This window comes from Vespa velutina, chromosome 8 (assembly GCF_912470025.1).
Source record: "Vespa velutina chromosome 8, iVesVel2.1, whole genome shotgun sequence".
NCBI lineage: Eukaryota > Metazoa > Arthropoda > Insecta > Hymenoptera > Vespidae > Vespa > Vespa velutina.
This window is the reverse complement of record NC_062195.1, coordinates 4314414-4334086: the sequence shown is the minus strand read 5'-3', so window position 1 is coordinate 4334086 and position 19673 is coordinate 4314414. Positions and strand designations below refer to the sequence as shown.

General features: G+C 34.3%; 3 protein-coding genes across 6 annotated transcripts in view; 2 read left to right on the top strand and 1 right to left on the bottom strand.

Annotated features, from left to right (window-relative positions):
- Positions 1-19673, bottom strand: part of LOC124951238 (nephrin-like) — a 282614-nt gene that overhangs the window by 207436 nt on the left and 55505 nt on the right. The gene's annotated exons all lie outside the window — the stretch shown is intronic.
- Positions 37-12088, top strand: LOC124951244 (glucose dehydrogenase [FAD, quinone]-like). 4 transcript variants are annotated; one of them, XM_047499322.1, is made up of 9 exons: positions 37-193; positions 1594-1802; positions 8191-8319; positions 8569-8765; positions 9432-9791; positions 9866-10331; positions 10442-10812; positions 10946-11040; positions 11120-12088. In XM_047499322.1, the coding sequence occupies exons 2-9, from the start codon at positions 1595-1597 to the stop codon at positions 11199-11201; spliced, it is 1908 nt and encodes a 635-aa protein (XP_047355278.1). In that variant the 5' UTR covers positions 37-193; position 1594; the 3' UTR covers positions 11202-12088. The 4 variants fall into 4 exon arrangements, with proteins under 4 accessions (XP_047355278.1, XP_047355277.1, XP_047355279.1 ...); XM_047499321.1 differs by having other exon boundaries at positions 45-199; XM_047499323.1 differs by having other exon boundaries at positions 61-203.
- Positions 12400-15927, top strand: LOC124951245 (glucose dehydrogenase [FAD, quinone]-like). Its single transcript, XM_047499325.1, has 9 exons — positions 12400-12555; positions 13098-13311; positions 13397-13525; positions 13620-13816; positions 13979-14073; positions 14217-14481; positions 14800-15268; positions 15339-15709; positions 15802-15927. The coding sequence occupies exons 1-9, from the start codon at positions 12553-12555 to the stop codon at positions 15886-15888; spliced, it is 1830 nt and encodes a 609-aa protein (XP_047355281.1). The 5' UTR covers positions 12400-12552; the 3' UTR covers positions 15889-15927.

Here is a 19673-nt window from a genome sequence, read left to right as displayed (position 1 = left end):
GGGAATCAACAACGAAGTGGGAGACGAATATAAAGTAGCGTTCTGCAGTGAGAGGTTCTACAGTTAACGTTCAGTGCGTTTACCGTTCTTAGCTTGAATCGATTTATAGTCTACGCGATATTAACAAGTGTCACGCGCCGGTTATTTCTAATACAGTACAATATAGTAGCTTGATACTATTTCCTGAATAAAGGTCAGTGTAAGTAAGTCACATATTTTAATAATTTTCTCGTTGTCATACAACATTAATTGCGATATTACAAAGAAAAGAAAGTAATCGAGTTGTATAAAAAAGTTTCCTTTGCACGAATATGCACGTATATATATATATATATATTTTTTTTTTTTTTTTAATATTAAAAGATTATAATATTCGTTTGTATTTTATTTATTTAAAATTTAATCATTAATATATATTTGTTTTGTACGTACTTGTTTTGTACGTACTTGTTTTGTACGTACTTGTTTTGTTTCTATAATCCATTCCTCGATAATATCGTACGTATCGGCACGTGCTATTCACTGTAAATAACAAACTTCCAATTATGTTGTAAAAACTTAATTCATCATAGTAATCGCAGCTTTACCTTTTTCCTGTTCCTTACAAATTACCATTTTTGTTTCTTATATGATATATCTTTATCTTTAATCGATATGATGTATTTTTAATAAAATAAGATTGTTAAGAATATAATTTAATTTTTCTAAAATAATAATCTTCAAAGATATTTTTGTAAGTTATCTATATAAAAATAAAATTGATAAGATTGCACAAATTTATCCTCATTCGATAAATATTCTATATCTCGCTTTAATATTTTATTTTATTATTTTCCGCTTTTATTTTTTGTTATTTTATTTTTTTTTTTTTTCCTTATATATATATATCAATTGAAGGATGATCATATCGATTAGATTTACTTACATTTAATTAGTTCGATTATTCAATAATGTACTCAACGTTGAATATCTATCATTTATTTTGATGTTATTATTTTTTATTTATTTTTCGATATAAAATAACACAAAGAAAAAATATATATATTTTATATGTTATATAAAAAAAAAAATATATATATATATATATACACGTAACGTTGCAAATAAATATATTCGCACATTATTTATTTTTGTTGGAATAATCAGACATGGAAAATGTGATATCATTCGTTGAGTCTTCCCGTGAGAACATTCAACATATTATATACATTCGGATGCGCTGCGAAAAGTTCATTATGTGTTTTGTGAGAAAGTCTCCAGTTTCGCACTATTTAGTCGAGCTGCATTCTATATGGCCATGACTCAGATTGACAGGCACCGGATATGGACAGTAGAACGAAGTAAAAAAGAAGGATTGACGAAACACAAATACTGCAGCATGCACGAATCTCTTTATAAAGAGCATCGATCCTCTTCTTCTTTTGCAATCGTAGCTTAATGTTAAATATTAATTTATTTTAAAGGGAAAATTTTATAGAGAGAAAAGATGAATGAAGTAAAAATGAAATAAAGAAAATCAATAGATCATAAGATCAAAAAATCAAAAGATTATGTTGTCGTCGTATGTTATATTTTTCTATTCTTTATTTACAGTATGTCATACAACGTATCGGTAACAATAGAATGCGCGGAACCGTTCCTCGGGCCGACTCTTGGACAAAGTTGTCCAGGATCGCAATTTTTGATGTTCATGTCACTCGTGGACACATACGTACGAGCTAAACAAGATATTTCCTTCCTTTGTGAAAGGGTCAAATCGATTGATCCACCGGAATATTCCTACGATTTTATCGTCGTTGGAGGTAAGTATTTATTATATTGAAAGAGACAAAAAACAAATTATTATGATAAAGTGTATCTTGCTTTACCTCTTACTAAAGTCAATAAAAAGTATTAGATTGAGGCCATTTACCTAGCTAACCGATATTTACGCTCGAGTTGACAAATGTTTTAACAATCGTACTTGCGTATGGGTTTTTTTGAACAATATATTTTCGTTGCAATCTAGATATATATTCCTTTTTATTTATGTTTTATTAAATTAGGTTACTATTGATAAAACAACTGTATCTCATATAAAAATGTTTGCGCAATTCACTATAAGGTAAATTTCATGATCGAATTATCATTAGTGAATGTTAATTTTTTTTTCAATATATGACGCAAGAATAATCGATTAATCGTTCCATTTCGTAACAAGCAAGTAATCGATTTGATTCGTTTGTACATAGAATCGATAAATATGCCTTTATTAAATGTTACACTTGAGCAATAAAGTCAGCTAACAAAAAAGACGTCCGTGTGAACAGTTCAGAAAAGGAGATCGTCTTAATCTTCTCAATCGTAATCATTTTTATGGCTCTTCGAAAGGACAGAATGTTAATTTGTAACAGTTCGTTGCTCGAAAATGCATTAGCATACAAACGATCTCCATGGAAGCATCGATGCGTGATTTAAGGTGATTTCAAATCCGAGGCAAAAGTAACAAAAGTTTATATTCTCATGGACAATTACCTTTGTTTCGCGAAATGTATATGCTATATTTATCGGTTCGCGACCATCGACATCATTATGGCGATGATGAAATAAGAAAAAGTAAAATAAAAAAATAGAAAAATTTAGAATTGTATTGTAAAATCAAGTGCATAAATCAGTGGCAGAAAGCCAATAGTGTTAGTTGCTTCTTCGTCAGGTTTATGATTAAAACTAATTTCCTTTTTTAATTAAAACACTTCCTATTCTGGTTATTATTATCCAGTAATATGGTGAATGCATGCAATTTGAGTTTTACGATATATGTTAATATAGACAATAGTGAAATTACCTACCTTGCGAATATGAATAAAAAATGAGAGAAGAGACGAGAGAGAGAGAGAGAGAGAGAGAGAGAGAGAGAGAAAATGAACGCAACTTGCGGAAGACGTTATCGACCGGCCTTAATTATCGCCATCGTTCGTTCGTCAGATTATTATCGTTTTGAATACATAGATCGTCTCTCCTTCTCCTTTTTTTTTTCTGGAAGTACCGGTATTCGTACATGACCGACCGATCGATCGTGTAATCAAACTCGAACTCGAAAATAACCAAAATACGAAAGTGGTATCGTAGAATCTTATCCTTTATTAGCGTTTACGGATATATAATCTAATTAGAGGAGAAAGTAAGAGACTCGATATATTTGATGAGCAATTAAGAGCAACCGCTAGTAAGAAGCTAGCGAAACTACTACCCATTTTTTTCTCTTACCAGTATTAAGTTTCCTTTTATATAGTTGTTGAACAATTTAGGAAGTATCGTCTTGCATTTCTCGATTCGTCACTGAAATGAGCTTAATCGTAGTTTCGACAAATGATACCTCTGATGTAATGGAATTTCCGAGTATTATTTTTAATTGAAAGAGATTTCAGACGTCGTCCTTTAAAAATTCTTACGATTGAGGAAAAGTTTAAGATGAAATTACGAAACAGAATGTGTATGTATATGTCTCTATGTTTGTGCGTATGTGTGTTTATGTGTGTGTGTGTGTGTGTGTGTGTGTATATGCGTGTATGTGAGAGAGAGAGAGAGAGAGGGGGAGGAAAAGAAAATTAGTGACTTCGATGAAAATATTTCTGAACGATCACCAGCCATCTATAAACGTCTTCAGCATTATTCGTGCTCGTTGATTTCACAGTTTTCTCGATAAAAAAAATATCTCCTCTTCTATCATTTATTCTTTACCCTTCTAGCCTATTTTTATCGTGTTTACAAAATCTATTGGAAATGTCGTCGAAGAAGCTCCATTAGTTGGCGATGACATGATTATTATTCGTCCATTAATGTTAAGCATTGTTTTTTCGAAATACGTGTTTATTAGCTAGAGAAAAACAAATGTTTTCTTTTTCTATTTCTCTTTGTTTTCTTTTCAATTGGTTTATCATTTTGTATATCTTCTTTCTTTCCATTCCCATCTCTCTTAATTTCTTTTGATATTTATTTAGACACGATATTAATATAAACCGAGATTTATTCAATTGTATAGCATGATTATAACATCGTTATAATTTTTGCCTCGTTGTTATCGAAATGAGACTTTCTCTCTCTCTCTCTCTCTCTCTCCTCATTTCTCACCTTTCTTTCAGTCCTCTCGCACCCCGAATCGCCATTCGATCGAACAAAATGGTCAGGCCTGTGTAAGCTGTGCCTCGATAGGGGCGACGCGACTCCACGTTCCATTATTGGCTCGTGCACTGTTGGTCGACAGATATAAATTCTCGAAGGTAGCAAAACGCGCACGATGCGCTGGAGGACGTGCCATTGCATCTAGCACGAAAGGGTGAGGGAAAGGGTGAAGGGCCGTGCGTGAACTAGGACACCGACTAGTGGATCGTTCGATCGCAAGAGGCGCCAGGGAAGGAGGTGTTGGTGGCACATGATTTAAACAGGCCACCGAATTTTACATACTCTCTGCAATTTACATTTTCGGTGGGACCAAGCAAAAGAAGAAAGAGAGAGAGAGAGAGAGAGAGAGAGAGAGAGAGAGAGAGAGAGAGATAAGCGTGAATGTATTCAATCGATACTTAATAATCAATAAAACTTTCATGAATAGTAAAATATCCGTAAGCTTTACGTAAATGGAGTTAGATCGCGAAAAAAAATTAGAAATCGTACAAAGAAATGTATCAAATTGAATTTGTTAAAGAAGAATGATAAATTATTTCTCAATATTGAAACTATTCATAGAAAACTTCAATCGTACAGATTCACGAGCGAGTTATTAGAAATGACTATGATATGGTATTATTAAACGCATTTTTAATTACCTATATTATAATTTTCTCTCGTTTTTTCTAAAGATTTACAAGGACATGTATTCATATACTCAACTAGTTTCTTTTTTTAGGAAGAAAAACGAATGAAGGTGAAAAATAATGTATCATGTTGATTGATCTTACGTGACACAAGAAGTAACAGAATTATTATCTTCTATCCAAATTTTTAATGGAACTTTTAAATGTCATTGTTCCGTTCTAAGAGAGAGAGAGAGAGAGAGAGAGAAAGAGAGAAAGAGAGAGAAGTGAGAGAAAAATGTAGATAACTAGAATATGTCGCCAGTAGATATATTTTAAATTGATAGAATCGATCGATAAGTTACACGCAAAGACGTGGAAAAATGCGAGGTGAAAAATCATAAGTGTGATCAATATGAAGATCAGAGATGTTAGAGGTTGAGAAGAGGAGGATGTATTCACGTATGTGGACGCGGGAATGTTTATGTCGGACAATGTAGTAGAGTGTTGAATAGCTTTCAGTAAGTGCACATAACTATTCGCTCATTCTACTCACTACTTGGCTTATGCAAGTCTCTGGTTTTTGCCATCATGCCACGAACCGTTTTCACCTGGTGCTCTCATACTTCCTCGACTTGCCTCGCATGCGCTCGTATTATACCGATTGTGAGAGGTAACGAGAAAGAGAGAGGTAGAGAGTTTCCAGAGGAAGAAGAAATGTCGAGCAAGAGGAAGAAACCGAGCACGCGTCCAGCCTTATCGCCTTTATGAATTAAGAATTTGCTAGCGTGAAAGGATAGAGTTGCGTTTCGGTTCGTATCTCACGTATACGATTTTTCGTTCGAAACGAACGTACACGTACGTGAAGAAACAAGGATAAGAAAAAGTTTTATTAAGATCGATATTTTGATCGAATCTACCTTATATGGACTATTTGTATACTTATGAATGCATTTTTATTATCTCGTCAAAATGCACGCTTTTTCAAAAACACTTTCCTACATACACTAATTTTTTATCGTTTTGTCGTATTTTAATGGGACATTTTTTACATATGATAATTTTGAATATATCCTATTTTCGTTGTCAGAATATTTAAAATCTAACAAGGAAAAATAAAATGAAAATTAACTTGAATATATTCAAGAAAAATACAAAAACTTATTTAAAGAAAAAATATTTGAATATTTAATAGTAAAAATATATTAAAATCACCTTTTCAAATATATGATTCATCTATATGATTAATTTAGTCTATGTTTAGACATTCATTCATATCCATCGTACTATCTATTCTATTTTAACGATATTTCAAAACGTTTTAGGATCCCTATAGAAAGATCCAAGATATCGCATCGTCGTGGAAGAAAAGTAACATGATTAACTTCCTTTCCCTTTTTCCCTTTAAAGAAAGAGAAAGTGGGAAAGTTGTTGAAATTGGCAAGGCCAATAACGACGATCTCCTGCTTCGAGCGATTCGTATTGTCGTACGAATAGACGACGGCCAATTTCACTGATCTTCTATCCCTCTATTTTTATCGATTATATCCTCTAGGACACCCTATATTGAACACGTGGAAAAGAAAACGATCTCAAGTAGGTGGAACGATAGAAGCACGCTTCATTTTCCGCGCTATTACGTCCGAAAGCGAAACGAAGTCGCGGCTTCGATTTGTTGGATAGAAACGAAAAGAAACGTAAAGATATAATGACGGTATCTTGTATTAGTTTCCCTTTCAGGTTCTTTCTGTCTCTATCTCTACCTGTTTATCCCTCTCTTTTTCTCTCTCCCACTCTTTTTTCTTTCTTTCTCTTTTTCTCTTTCCCTCTCCATCCTCTTTCCTCCTCTTTTTCTCTTTCCCTCTCCATCCTCTTTCCTCCTTTCTCTCTCTCTCTCTCTCTCTCCCTCTCCATTCTTTCTCTTTCTCACTTTCTCTCTCTCTCTCTCCCTCTCTAATCTTCTTATTTCTCTCTCTCTCTCTCTCTCTCTTCTTCTTCTTTCTCTCTCTTTCTCTTTTCCTCTTTCCCCACTCTCTTTCTTTCTTTATCTCTTTTATACTCTTATCTTCTCTCTCTCTCTCTCTCTCTCTCTTCCCCTTCTCTTTTTCTTTCTCTCTCCCTCTTTATCTCTCTCTCTCTCTCTCTCTTTCTCTCTCTCGCACTCTCTCTCTCTTTAAGTTTCAATACATGCTGTACTCGACCGACCTTGAAAAGACATCAGGGTCAGTTGAACGACTAATTGCCACACATAACTTGTATGCGTACACGGACGTGTCCGAACAGGTGTACGCGAAGACAATCATTCTTGTTTACCCGTACTTACGAATGTAAAAAAAGAAATGACAAACTCTTTTGGTAGAGGATAGGAAGGGATTATCGCTGAAAAAAAAAAAAAAAGCATTCTTTTTCGAACGATAACGTCGACGTTTTCGTATAAGCTATGCTGGTAACGCTCATAACGCTTTGCTACTCGACTGGAAACTAGGACGTGGCTGATAACCAGAGGGGCAATTTACAAATCTCGAAAGTACTCGACAAGCGTTCCGATTTCTGGATGGAACAAGAGAGTTCAACGACTGGTTTGCAGAGCTTAAATTAACATTTCGTTTGCAAGGTGCGCACAAAGGTGCGATAGCATGCGACGCACGGTTAATCGTAGAGAATTCAGTGCTCTGAAAACGAACCTTTGCTTAGCTCTTCCTTCCTATCCGTATAATTATCTTCTCTTAGTCGGAGACCGAACAAGGAAGAGAGGGATCTAAACGAAGAGAGATAGAAGCAGAATACTCGGATAGACGTTCCTTTGATGCATTCGTTACTAATTATTTCAATCTATCTTTGTCCGAATACGTAGTACTACCTAATGTTGTTAAATGATTTAGAATTCGAAATACAAACTTGGAGATCTACATAGAAGGCAAATAACGGTGTGGCAATGCGAGTACCGATATACAGGTTACGATTACTGAAGCTAGTAGTCGACCATGGCCAAGGTCTTAATGGTTCACTTTCCAATACACTCTCGATAAACATTTTTTCGCAATCGTGCAATGATACTGCTAATTACGATTACCCGCGTGCCTTAAATCATCGTTGTATAACTTTTACCGCGTACGTGAATGCACGTCAATTTCTTTTGATAGCATTTGATATATCAACGAATATACGTCAATAAATGCGATACGCATAAATTAGATTAAACCAATTTATTTTGGAATTTTAGAATTTTTAATATTCTATATTTAAATAAATAGCACTAGTATATTTTATCGAAAATTCTGACATTATTTATTGGTCGATCTAATGTAATCGATATATGGAGATATACAAAGTTTTATATCGTATACAGAATCCTGATGATTTAAGAGAGATGCTTTTAAAAAATTAAATCGATTGAATATCTAATTATTCTTTATGCTAGGTGGATCGGCTGGTGCCGTAGTTGCTTCTAGATTGAGCGACATACCCGAGTGGAAAGTTTTACTTCTCGAAGCAGGTCCTGACGAGCCACCAGGTGCTAACGTTCCGAGTATGGTAGCGATGTTTCTCGGTAAGTTTCAACAGGAAATCTTAATTAACTCGGTAACGTGACCAGATATTTAGAAGTGAAAGGCTGCATATTTATAGAGTATTAAAAAAAAAAAAAAACAAAAAAACATAGAAGAAATAGAATCTCATAATATAAATACTAAAACGTAATAAACGTAATAAGTATGTTAATTTAAGTTTCTTATGACAAGTTGTATACTCGTTCGATTTAACTTATATTTATTTATGGATTAAACATTCTTATTGATAGGTACCGATATTGATTGGAAATATCAAACTACTAATGAGAGGTATGCTTGTTTATCGAGTGGTGGATCTTGCAATTGGCCTCGTGGTAAAAATCTAGGTGGAAATTCTGCGCATAACGGCATGATGTATATTCGTGGACACGCAAAGGATTATGATAACTGGGCTGCCATGGGAAATGTTGGTTGGACTTGGCAAGAGGTATCGATGCATACCTACTTCTGTTAAATCTCGTTAACCTGTTAACTGGGGAATATTTTTAATCGGTGAACATGGTCATACGATATTTATTTTGATTAAAAATAAAATGATTAAGAATGTAGAGAAGAAACTTTGGATAAATTAATTCATTGTGAAATGAAAAATTAGGAAATCCAACTTTTTTTTTTTAATTAGAGTGGAAAACAAATGATTTATTTATTCTTTTGTCAGAAAAGAAATGAAGTCTTTCTTGTTGTGAATCGATTTAATTCGTTCTCCTTGTTAACAAGTTAATTAGTTGCTTGTTTCCGCCAAACGATACTGGTAACATCTTACATTCCTTACTCTTTGATAATAAAAAGGAATAGAATACGTTTTTCAAGGAATATTTTAAAGTACATCAATATAATTATATACGACGATTGTGTTTCGGACAAAAGAAATCTTAAAAAAGAATCTTAAGTGTTAAATTGTCCAAGACTTACATGTTAACATTACTACTTTTATAAACTCGTAGAGGAAAATCCAAAGAGAAAGAAAGAAGAGTTATTATTAACAAGAGAAACGTTTCATAATCGACGACGTCGAGAACCGTGCGAGAGTAATCCACGTAACAATAATCTCCCAGGCCGAATACTCACGATACACTTTCTCATATTTTCTTAGGTATTGCCATACTTTATGTGCTCGGAGAATAATACAGAAATCAATCGAGTCGGCAGCGAATACCATTCCGCCGATGGCCTTTGGACGATTGAAAGATTCCCCTGGCAACCCGAAATTACTCGCGATATTTTGAGTGCGGCTGCAGAGAGAGGATATCCGATTACAGAGGATAACAACGGTGCTCAATCAACGGGATTCACTGTAGCTCAGATGGCCAGCAAAGATGGAGTTAGAGTAAGCAGTTCCGATGCTTTTCTACGTCCTATGCGCAATCGACGTAATCTTCATATCGCTCTTAACGCTACTGTCACCAAGGTCATCGTTGAAAATCTCAAGGCTGTCGGAGTCCAATACTATCAAGTGAGGAGAATATTCCTCATAATAATGTTTTATAAATTAGATTGTTGATCAAATTAGATCTATCTTTCTTGCAGAATGGTAAATTTCACATAGCACGAGCTTCACGTGAGATCATTATCTCTGGCGGAGCCGTAAATTCTCCTCAATTGCTATTGTTATCGGGAATCGGTCCGAAGGAACATTTACAAGCCGTCAATGTTTCCGTCGTTAAAAATTTACCAGGAGTTGGACACAATTTACAAAATCATGTATCGTATACCCTCTCTTGGACTATTAATCAACCAAATTTATTTGATTTGAATTGGGAATCTCTCCTGGAATATATCGCATTTCATAAAGGACCTATGTCCTCGACTGGCATGTCCCAACTTACAGGAATTATACCATCGAGCTATACCACACCAGATCATCCTGATATTCAATTTTATTTCGGTGGATATCAAGCGGCTTGCGCAATTACTGGCGAGGTAGGAGCAGTTATGGATAATCAAGGTCGTAGTATTAGCATTTCTCCAACGAATGTTCAACCACGTAGTAGAGGTAATTTCGATAATAAATCGTAATTTTATAAAATAAATGTTTTCACAAACATAATAAAATTTTTAATCAATCGGTTTAAGTCAATCTTATCGCATTGTAAATATTTGCAGGAATCCTTCAATTAGCCAGTAATAATCCATTTGAAAAGCCGCTTATTTGGGGAAACTATTTGAGCGATCCAATCGATGCCGCTATTTTGCTTGAAGGGATACAAATCGCATTATCTTTTGCTAATACATCTGCGATGGCAAAATATAACATGAGTCTCAGTAATATGCCATTATCCGCGTGCTCTCAATACAGATTTCTCAGTAATGAGTATTGGAATTGTGCGATTCATCAGAATACAGGTCCTGAAAATCATCAAGCAGGATCTTGCAAGATGGGACCATCTAGTGATCCAATGGCTGTAGTAGATCCTCAGCTTAGAGTTCATGGTATTAAAAATCTAAGAGTAGCAGATACGTCTATAATGCCTCAGGTGAATTTTCATATAAAACGTGACATTATGATCGCTTATAAATTATATCTGAAATTTTTCTTTAAACTTTTCATTTTCTTTCATTCTTATTAAAATTTATCTTTCTTAATAGTAATTCTTTTTTCTTTCCAAGGTCACGTCCGGTAACACTGGTGCTCCAGCAATTATGATCGGCGAGAGAGCGGCAGCGTTCATCAAGTCCGACTGGGGTGCTGGTGCGACACAATGGTACGGGAAAGCTACAACCTTTAGGAAAAACCTCCAATGGAAAGGCCATTAGTCATCAGCAATTTACCATGTTTCCTAGTTCTCGTTCGACGATCGACAGTTCGCTGGAATTCTTGCTATGGGGGATCAAATACATCGACTGGGACCAGGCTATCTGGTAGTAGTAATCCCGCATTCCCGGCTCGACTTCTAGTCCATGAAACATCGACTTTCTCAAAGCTATGCGACGTCGATGCGCCAATACAAGGCGACGAAAAAGACGAAACGGATCCAGCGGGATGTCCGCAGCGAACTGCCGTGAAACATTCTTCCTTTCTTTCTTTCTTATAATTTCGTAGATACTTAAATATATATCCCGATCAATCGGTCCGAATAGAACTCTTTCACGATAGAACAAGAGGATATGGATAATGTCCGTTATTATTGAGTCTTTCGACCAAATTCCTTTCTGTTTCATTTTATCGAGATACAGAAAATACAACAAAGAGCTAGAAAATCCATTCTTTGTCGTTTTACGACTATCTTCGAGACGGACCTTCTACCATTCTATCTTAATTAATGATTCGTTCAAGAACAGCCGCTCCCACTCGTTTGCCAATTAATATTCTCCAAGGACCAATAAAAAAAAAAAAAAAAAAAAAAAAAAAAAAAAAAAAAAACAACAAAGATACGTGTCTGCTATATTTTTTATTTGCACAGACTCGTATATTTTATTTTTCTCCTATATAATTCTATTCTCTAAATTGTCCCTTGATTACGATATATTTGTATTAGACAATTAATATCGTTTATGAATGAAATTGAATTTACATATCCATACTGATCTAGTGAAAGTTTTATATTTTTGGTAATTGCCATTATTTGAACCAAAGATTTCGGGAACTAGGAAAAATAAGACAAGATAAATGATTTTTATTGAAGTTAAAATAAACACAAAAAGCAGATTAAAGAGAAATATTAATGTTAGGCCTCTTAAGCGTTAAAAAAAAAAAAAAAAAAAAACTGAAATAGAATGTAAATAATAATTAAATAATTATTCCAATATAATTAATTTTTGTCTGATAATTGGTATATTTATGATTACTAACCCTGAAATTTCATTAATCAATCTTTTTTTAAAATTCATAACTCATATGTATATTCAACGAAACACTTTTGTTTATCGAGATACATTGTTAAACTTCAATGATGAATGGAATTTGAAAAAAGCCAGAATTCATTAGCAAATATTATATGTATAAGTGATTTGAAAATGTGGGAAGTCCAATGTATAGGTGCGCCAAAGAAACGACACCAAAAGTGATTATTCTATTCGTATGTTCCGATAGCTTATACGTAGAATAATATATAACATCGTGTAATCACTCACGAACGTTTCGGTGAATATATCACCGGAAAATACAGCTATATAAGAAAGCAATACGCAGTAATCTGTTGTAGTCGCCAAGCATTGCAACGGATCGACAAGACGTATTTTTAATAAACCCGACGAGACAAATCAACCGATTCAAAATGGTATGTCTTCGCTAGAATTCTTATTAATTTCCATGACTCTTGATATTCGGCATTGCTCAACTTCGCGTTGTTATCTTGTTACATGATGATTTGAACAATCATATTACGTAATGCATAACTAAATGCGCCTTATATGACATATTTTTGACACCGACGACAGTATATTTTACTAAAAAACTCTTGCCGATCGCCGGTTCTCTCGCGTATATATATGGGATCGCTTTTCGAACGATCGTTCATACCACAATATTATAATATATTTATTGAAAGTGAAGAATTGAAGTAAATTAATTTAATAAAATCGCTTAAGACTGACAATGCAAAGTTACATTCCCGCGATTTTGATTAATAATCGCTGGCTAAGAGAAATCATGTCTATGTAACAGCGGACGATAAAGTGTTAAACTAGAATATTCTTTTTTCAATATTTCATCTTAGATTAGATTTAAAATAGAATTATTATTTGAAAAAATAATAAGAAAGAGTATCTATCGATAAATTTACAATATAAAATGTCATTTAATATGTTTGATCGATTATAGGCTTTGAGTAATTTGGTGGAAGAAGCTACTAATTGCTCACATCCATTCTTGAATGGAATGACATTATCTGATGTCTGTGTAACCAATCAAATGGCATTATTCTTTTCGTTGCTAAGTACTTTAGTAACCTTCCATCCTAAGATAGGCGATCCCTGTGGGCGAATCACGCCCGTGGAAAAAACTGAAATTATCTACGATTTCATTGTTGTAGGAGGTAAGGCGGAAAGAATACGTATTGATCGATCGAATGTACCTTTGTAAATGTATCAATATAAAATGTAAGTATTAATTGGTGTCAGGTGGAGCCGCTGGCCCAATAGTAGCAGCTCGATTAAGTGAAGTTGAAAAGTGGAAGGTACTTTTAATAGAAGCTGGTCCAGATGAGCCAGCTGGTGCAGAAATTCCAAGTTATTTTCAAGCTTATCTCGGTATAGTTCATATGTTCTATTCGTTTGCGTCTATATAAGTGATTTTCAGAATTTAAACGTTTGAGAAAAAAATCAAACGTTCTGTGTTTTCTAGGAACATCGTTGGATTGGAAATACAAAACTACGAACGAATCTCATGCCTGCTTATCTACTAATAAAAGTTGTAGTTGGCCGAGAGGCAAAAACCTGGGAGGTTGTACCGCTCATCATGGTATGGCTTATCATCGGGGACATGCCAAGGATTACGAACGTTGGTATGAAATGGGTTGCGAAGGTTGGACCTGGAACGAGGTAACATTTATTCATAAAAGCTTTAAAAAAAACAAAAAAAAAAAAGTAGATAATGTATCACAAAAAATTTTGATAAGTAACATGTCATTAGATATTATGGATGCGTATAAAACTTTATTGCTAAAAGATAAAGATTTTATTTCTCTAATTCGATTGTTACAGGTATTGCCATATTTCTTAATGTCCGAGGATAATCGAGAAATTGGTAGAGTTAGTGCGAAATATCATCGTACCGGTGGAATCATGACAGTAGAAAGGTTTGTATTATTCTTCTAAAGATCTTAATATTTCGTTAAAAAATTTATATATATATATATCTTCAATCGTAAAAGTGACTTTTCCTAAATAAACATGCTTATGATTAAACATACCTATTCTAAATTAAAAATGAGTACTTCAGGTTTCCATGGCAACCCGACTTTGCTTGGTCCATTCTCGAAGCGGCCAATGAAACAGGTTTGGGAGTAACCGAGGATTTGGTAGGCGATCAAATAACAGGATTCACAGTGGCTCAAACTTTGAGTAAAGATGGTGTCAGACAAAGTACCGCTGCTGCATATCTCAGACCGAATAAATATAAAAACAAAGTTAAAGTTCTCCTAAATGCAACTGTCACTAAAGTTCTTCTAAAGAACAAGAAAGTTTACGGCGTAAAATATATGAAAGTAAGAAAATAATCAGACTATTACTTTTTTGAGTAAATAGAGAAACACTGTTAGTGTTATCTTAATATTTACTTGTCACTTTATTTAATATTCATGTCTCACTTATCTTGAATACATTATTAGATAGTGTAGACTTTCTTTTAACATTTCTAGAAAACGTTATCGGCACAGCATGATATTTTTCTTCGAATTGTTATTATCGCTGCATTTTAAATAACTTTTAACACCAACGATCATTACTTTTGAAAACTAAAACTTTAAAAAAATCAAAATTCAATTGATCCAATGCAATAATGGAAGTTATTAAATTTATTTTAGGATGGAAAAACCTATACAGTAAAGGCAAAACGCGAAGTAATATTATCAGGAGGAACAATAAATTCCCCGAAAATATTACTTGACTCCGGAATTGGTCCTAAAAAAGTTTTGAAGTCTGCAAAAGTTCCCTTGGTACATGATTTACCAGGAGTCGGTGAAAATCTGCACAACCACGTATCTTATGGTCTAGATTTTACTTTAAATCAAATGCCCCAATCAAAATTGAACATCAATTCCGCCGATTTGTATCTCTACAATCAGACCGGCCCATTATCGTCATCCGGTTTAGCTCAAGTAACTGGTATTCTTTCCTCAACTTTTACTACCAAAGATGATCCTGATATTCAAATATTCTTTGCCGGCTATCAAGCAATCTGTACTAGTAAACTAGGCATCGCCGATCTAACAATGTACAATAACAAAGAAACTATCCAAATGTCGTCTGTAAATCTCCATTCCTTGAGCAGAGGTAAATATTTAATTTTAAGTTATATCGATTCCTATCTGTGAATATATTTTTATTGTCTCATTTATTTTAGGACGTATAATGATAAAAAGCAATAATCCGCTTCATGATCCAGTAATCTGGAGCAATGAACTCAGCCATAAACAAGACAGTGAGATTATTCTTCAGGGAATTCGCTTTATCCAAACTTTAGCTAATTCTTCGGTAATGGCAAAATATAAATTGGAACACGTTAAAAAGCTATCAAAACCATGTTCTGACTATGAATACGATAGCGATGATTATTGGAAGTGCGAAATACATTGGAATACGAGACCGGAGAATCATCAAGCCGGTACTTGTAAAATGGGTTCTACCAACGATCCAATGGCTGTTGTTAGTCCTAAATTAAAAGTCTATGGTATTGAAGGATTGAGAGTAGCCGATGCATCGATTATGCCAAAAGTAAGGATTCCCTGTTGAAAGCTTAGATATCTCCTATAGTTTTTATTTCTTGTAGAATTTCATGCTAAATAATATTTCCCGATCTATTACAGGTTGTGTCCGGCAATCCCACTGCTCCGATCAATATGATTGGAGAAAGGTGCGCAGCATTTATCAAGAAAGATTACTTGGATAATTAAATACATCATTATGTATTCCTATTATACGTATATGCAATAGAAAAAGATTAAATTAAATTACGATTAAATATATAATAAAAATCATAAATTAATAAAAATTATAAAAGAAAAGATGGATGTTTGTTTTGTTTTATATCATAAGATTTGCATTATGCGCGGTAACATCGTAATAAGGGTAGTAAGAAAATTTTTCGTTGATGATAAGATGAATAAGAAACAAATAGAAAAGAGAATAAGAAGAGGTTTGCTTTTGCCAAGGTTATACTTACGTTATTTCGCCTCTCAGTTATTAAGATAGAAAGGAAGGGAAATGCAGTAACGGGAAATGGGGTGGAGAATGAGGAGAAGAAAGGATAGGAGGTTGGGAAAATGGTTCGGTATATAAGGAGACAGTGGTTACGTTAGTGGTTGTAGAAGGTGGAAGCATAGAGAGGTCCACTCGACCTCCTTAAACTCACGAGCTTATACGGGAGAGCGATTTCGTGACCCTTCGCCTGACCTCTCTGGCTACTCATACATCCGGACTCTTTCGAGGTTAGCTACAAGCTAACTACTATTAAGATAACGTTTTCTTTGCGAATATTTAAATCGTTTTAATTATTTTTATCTATATATGTCGAGTTGTTTGCAATTAGTATTATTCCTTTAAATTCTAACTACTTACTATGTTTTGTAATTATACAATGTTAATTACAATAAATCATTTTTAAAACAGCTATATATTTTGTTTGAGTAAAGAATCAATATTCTTAGATATATAACCAAATACAGAAGTCATAAATTCAACGATGTCTCTTTTATCACCATGTTTTAACACAGGTAAACAACTTGATCGAAAAATCGATAATGAAATTCTAAAACTTTTTTAATTTCACGAAAGTTGCGGTTATGCTTTCAAAATATTTCACATTAAGAAGGATTAACGATAGTTATCAAGAAATCTATGAATGTGTACTAAGAGAAATTCTAAGTCATTTACTATAACTTTATCAGAATGTAAAAGATTAATAATATTAAGAAATTATATGAATTAAAAATCGGTCGATCACTTGTGTCAATAAGTAAATGGTTTGAATTAAAAGAAAAATTTGAGAGTCACTGGCTTACACCCGATAGCGAAAGTGTTCGGTATGAGTTATACGTGCAAGTTGTACGATTCCAAGCAGATGATGAGATAAACAAATTATAAATAAAACATTGAATATCGTGGCGATGTAGCGAGGCATCCATTCGCAACCATACTATACGCATTCCTCGTCATTCTCGTCGCCGTCCTCGCCGTCGTCCCCAACATCGTCGTCGTCGTCGCCGTCGTCGTCGTCGTCGTCGTCGTCGTCGTCGAGCCAGAAGCGTAACGACTGCTTTGAATTTCATGAGGGTGCGAATGAATTCATGGTGGGATGGCGCAGCTGGCCCCGGAGACTCGACGACTTCAAACGCCTCCTCTGGCCTCCTCTCTACACCCTAACGCCTCCACCTCTACTCACGCCAGCAGACGAAGTAATTCGTTAAATCCTTCTTGTATGATGACTATTTTTTGTTATTCTTTCATAATTTTTATTTAAATCTCCCTCGGAATACGCTCGAGACCGAATCTTTCGTGAAAAAAAAAGAAAAAAAAAAAAAAGAAACACTAATTGCGTTAATTGTTTTCCGACGAATATTTCTCGAATTTGATCTTTGAGTAATATCAAAAGCATGAAATGCAATAAGAATTTTATCGTATTTTGGATTCGTTCGAAATCTAAGTAAATTCGAAAGAATATGGAAAGAGTGAGCAAAAGAGAGAAATAGAGAAAAAGAGAGAGAGAGAGAGAGAGAGAGAGAGAGAGAGAGAGAGAGAGAGAGAGAGAGAAAGAGAGAGGGGGAAGAAAATCTCTATATGTATCCGGTTGATAGAAATAGGATTTGGTAGTTATAGAAGTTGGATAAAGCCGATAAAAGAGAAGTGTCCGTAAGAATCCCCAAAATCACGGTCCTAATATTCTCTCTTTCTCTTACTCTCGTTCTTCCTCCCTTTCTCTCTTATTTTCCAGAAATCCGATTAAATTGCACGAGCTTTTCCCACTCGTTATAACAAAATTTCTGCCGCCTCGTTACATCCTACTGTCGACACGCTTTGATGTTAAATTTATAACTTTCAGAGTTGTTAATCATATATTCCATGAAACATAAAACTTCATCATAATAGTACACGTGTTACGATCGAAAGAAATGAAGAACCAATAAACAAATTATTAAATTTTTTTTTACGTTAGAGTGTAATTAATTCTACATATTATAATATTAACACTTGATGTTAATAATTTCGTTTGGAAATAACAAAATATTTATTAATTATAAGAGATTTTCACTTATAAATACTTTAAATATGATTTAATATTTTCAAAATTTTCATATATAATCAGTTCACCGCAAATGAAATAAAACGTAAGTACTGCATATAATTAAACTTTTGCTTAAAATATTTACGTAATTCTAGATCGAAGATAATTGATGAATAACAGAATTTCATTATTAATCTTCTGTTAAAATAATTATATTTTATTGAAATAAATCTCCCTATAGGAATGTAATATAAAAGTAAAGTTATTTTTTATATTAATAAGAAATTCGATCGATTTAACAGCATTGCAAGAAATAAATGGTATAAAACTAGAAATCTATGTTTAACACGTTTCAAGAAAATTTTATGCGCGAGAAAGATTGTGATACTTCAACCCGCCTTCGTGTCTTTCCGTGTACGAACAAATTCATGTACATTTGACGTGTCGGGGATCAAGACAACAAATCCGTGACGGTAGCTCAATGTCGTTGGTCCACTGAGCCGCGACAAAACAGGATAGAAAGAGAAAAAGAGAGAGAGAGAGAGAGAGAGAGAGAGAGGGAGAGAGAGAGAGAAAGAAAGAGACTGAAAGTAAACGTGCGAAAGGAGAGGATCGCGAAGCGTCTCTAAGCTAGGTAGGCTTAAGGCAACGTAACTCAGCTCCGTAACGGAGCTAAAATATTTTGTCGTTGGCTCGTTATTTATCCTGCCAGAGAAAGTTGTTGTTCTCGGCGGTAGTCGTAATAAATGTCCTACAAGGCTTGCAAGCTTCTCTCGGACACTTTGGCGTTCTCGCGTGTGTGCGCGCACGTGCATCTTCGTACAGGTCGAAAAAGAAGAAAGTTCGAAATGGTACCGCCGGTCTTGAAATCCGCGTTGTTATCTGACTTGGTCTCATCCTCTTCCCTCTCACTTTGTTTCTTGCTCTTTTTCTATTCCATCTTTCTCTTACTTCTTCTTATTTTTATTCTTCGTATATTTTTGTTAGTTTTTGTACGAACAGAAGCGCCGTCTTTGGCGCTACGCCGCGATATACAAGGTGCGGGTGAGACAGAACAAAAAGACAAGAAAGTTGCTCGTTGACTTACTCGAGAGATCGTTCTTCTTCGGCGAGGATTCTCTAAACTTTTATCCTGTGCTGTTCGAAGGAAACGAAGGCTCAAAGGATTCACGCAAATTATCATCTTCCAAAGAAAGTAGATGCAGTTTTGTTAGTCGAACTCATGCACTATCCTCGTCAAAGTTTTTGCTTTTTGAAAGATTATTGATCGATCGAGCTCGGATCAATGTATATGAAGGGAAAACTACTCTCACTCCTCTCGAATCGATAAATACTTGTTGCATTATTTCTCATATCTTTTTCAAGAGATATAATTTTTTAAAAAATCAAACAATCGATACAGAAGCAAATGAAATTAAATTCGCCGATACGATATAATATAGATTTAAAAAATTGAAA

Coding starts and splice junctions, on each gene's coding strand:
- LOC124951244 (XM_047499322.1), top strand. CDS start 1,595: ATGTCATACAACGTATCGGTAACAATAGAATGCGCGGAACCGTTCCTC. Junction 8,320..8,568: donor TATGGTAGCGATGTTTCTCG/GTAAGTTTCAAC, acceptor TCTTATTGATAG/GTACCGATATTGATTGGAAA. Junction 8,766..9,431: donor TTGGTTGGACTTGGCAAGAG/GTATCGATGCAT, acceptor ATATTTTCTTAG/GTATTGCCATACTTTATGTG.
- LOC124951245 (XM_047499325.1), top strand. Junction 13,526..13,619: donor TTATTTTCAAGCTTATCTCG/GTATAGTTCATA, acceptor TGTGTTTTCTAG/GAACATCGTTGGATTGGAAA. Junction 15,269..15,338: donor TCTCCATTCCTTGAGCAGAG/GTAAATATTTAA, acceptor CATTTATTTTAG/GACGTATAATGATAAAAAGC.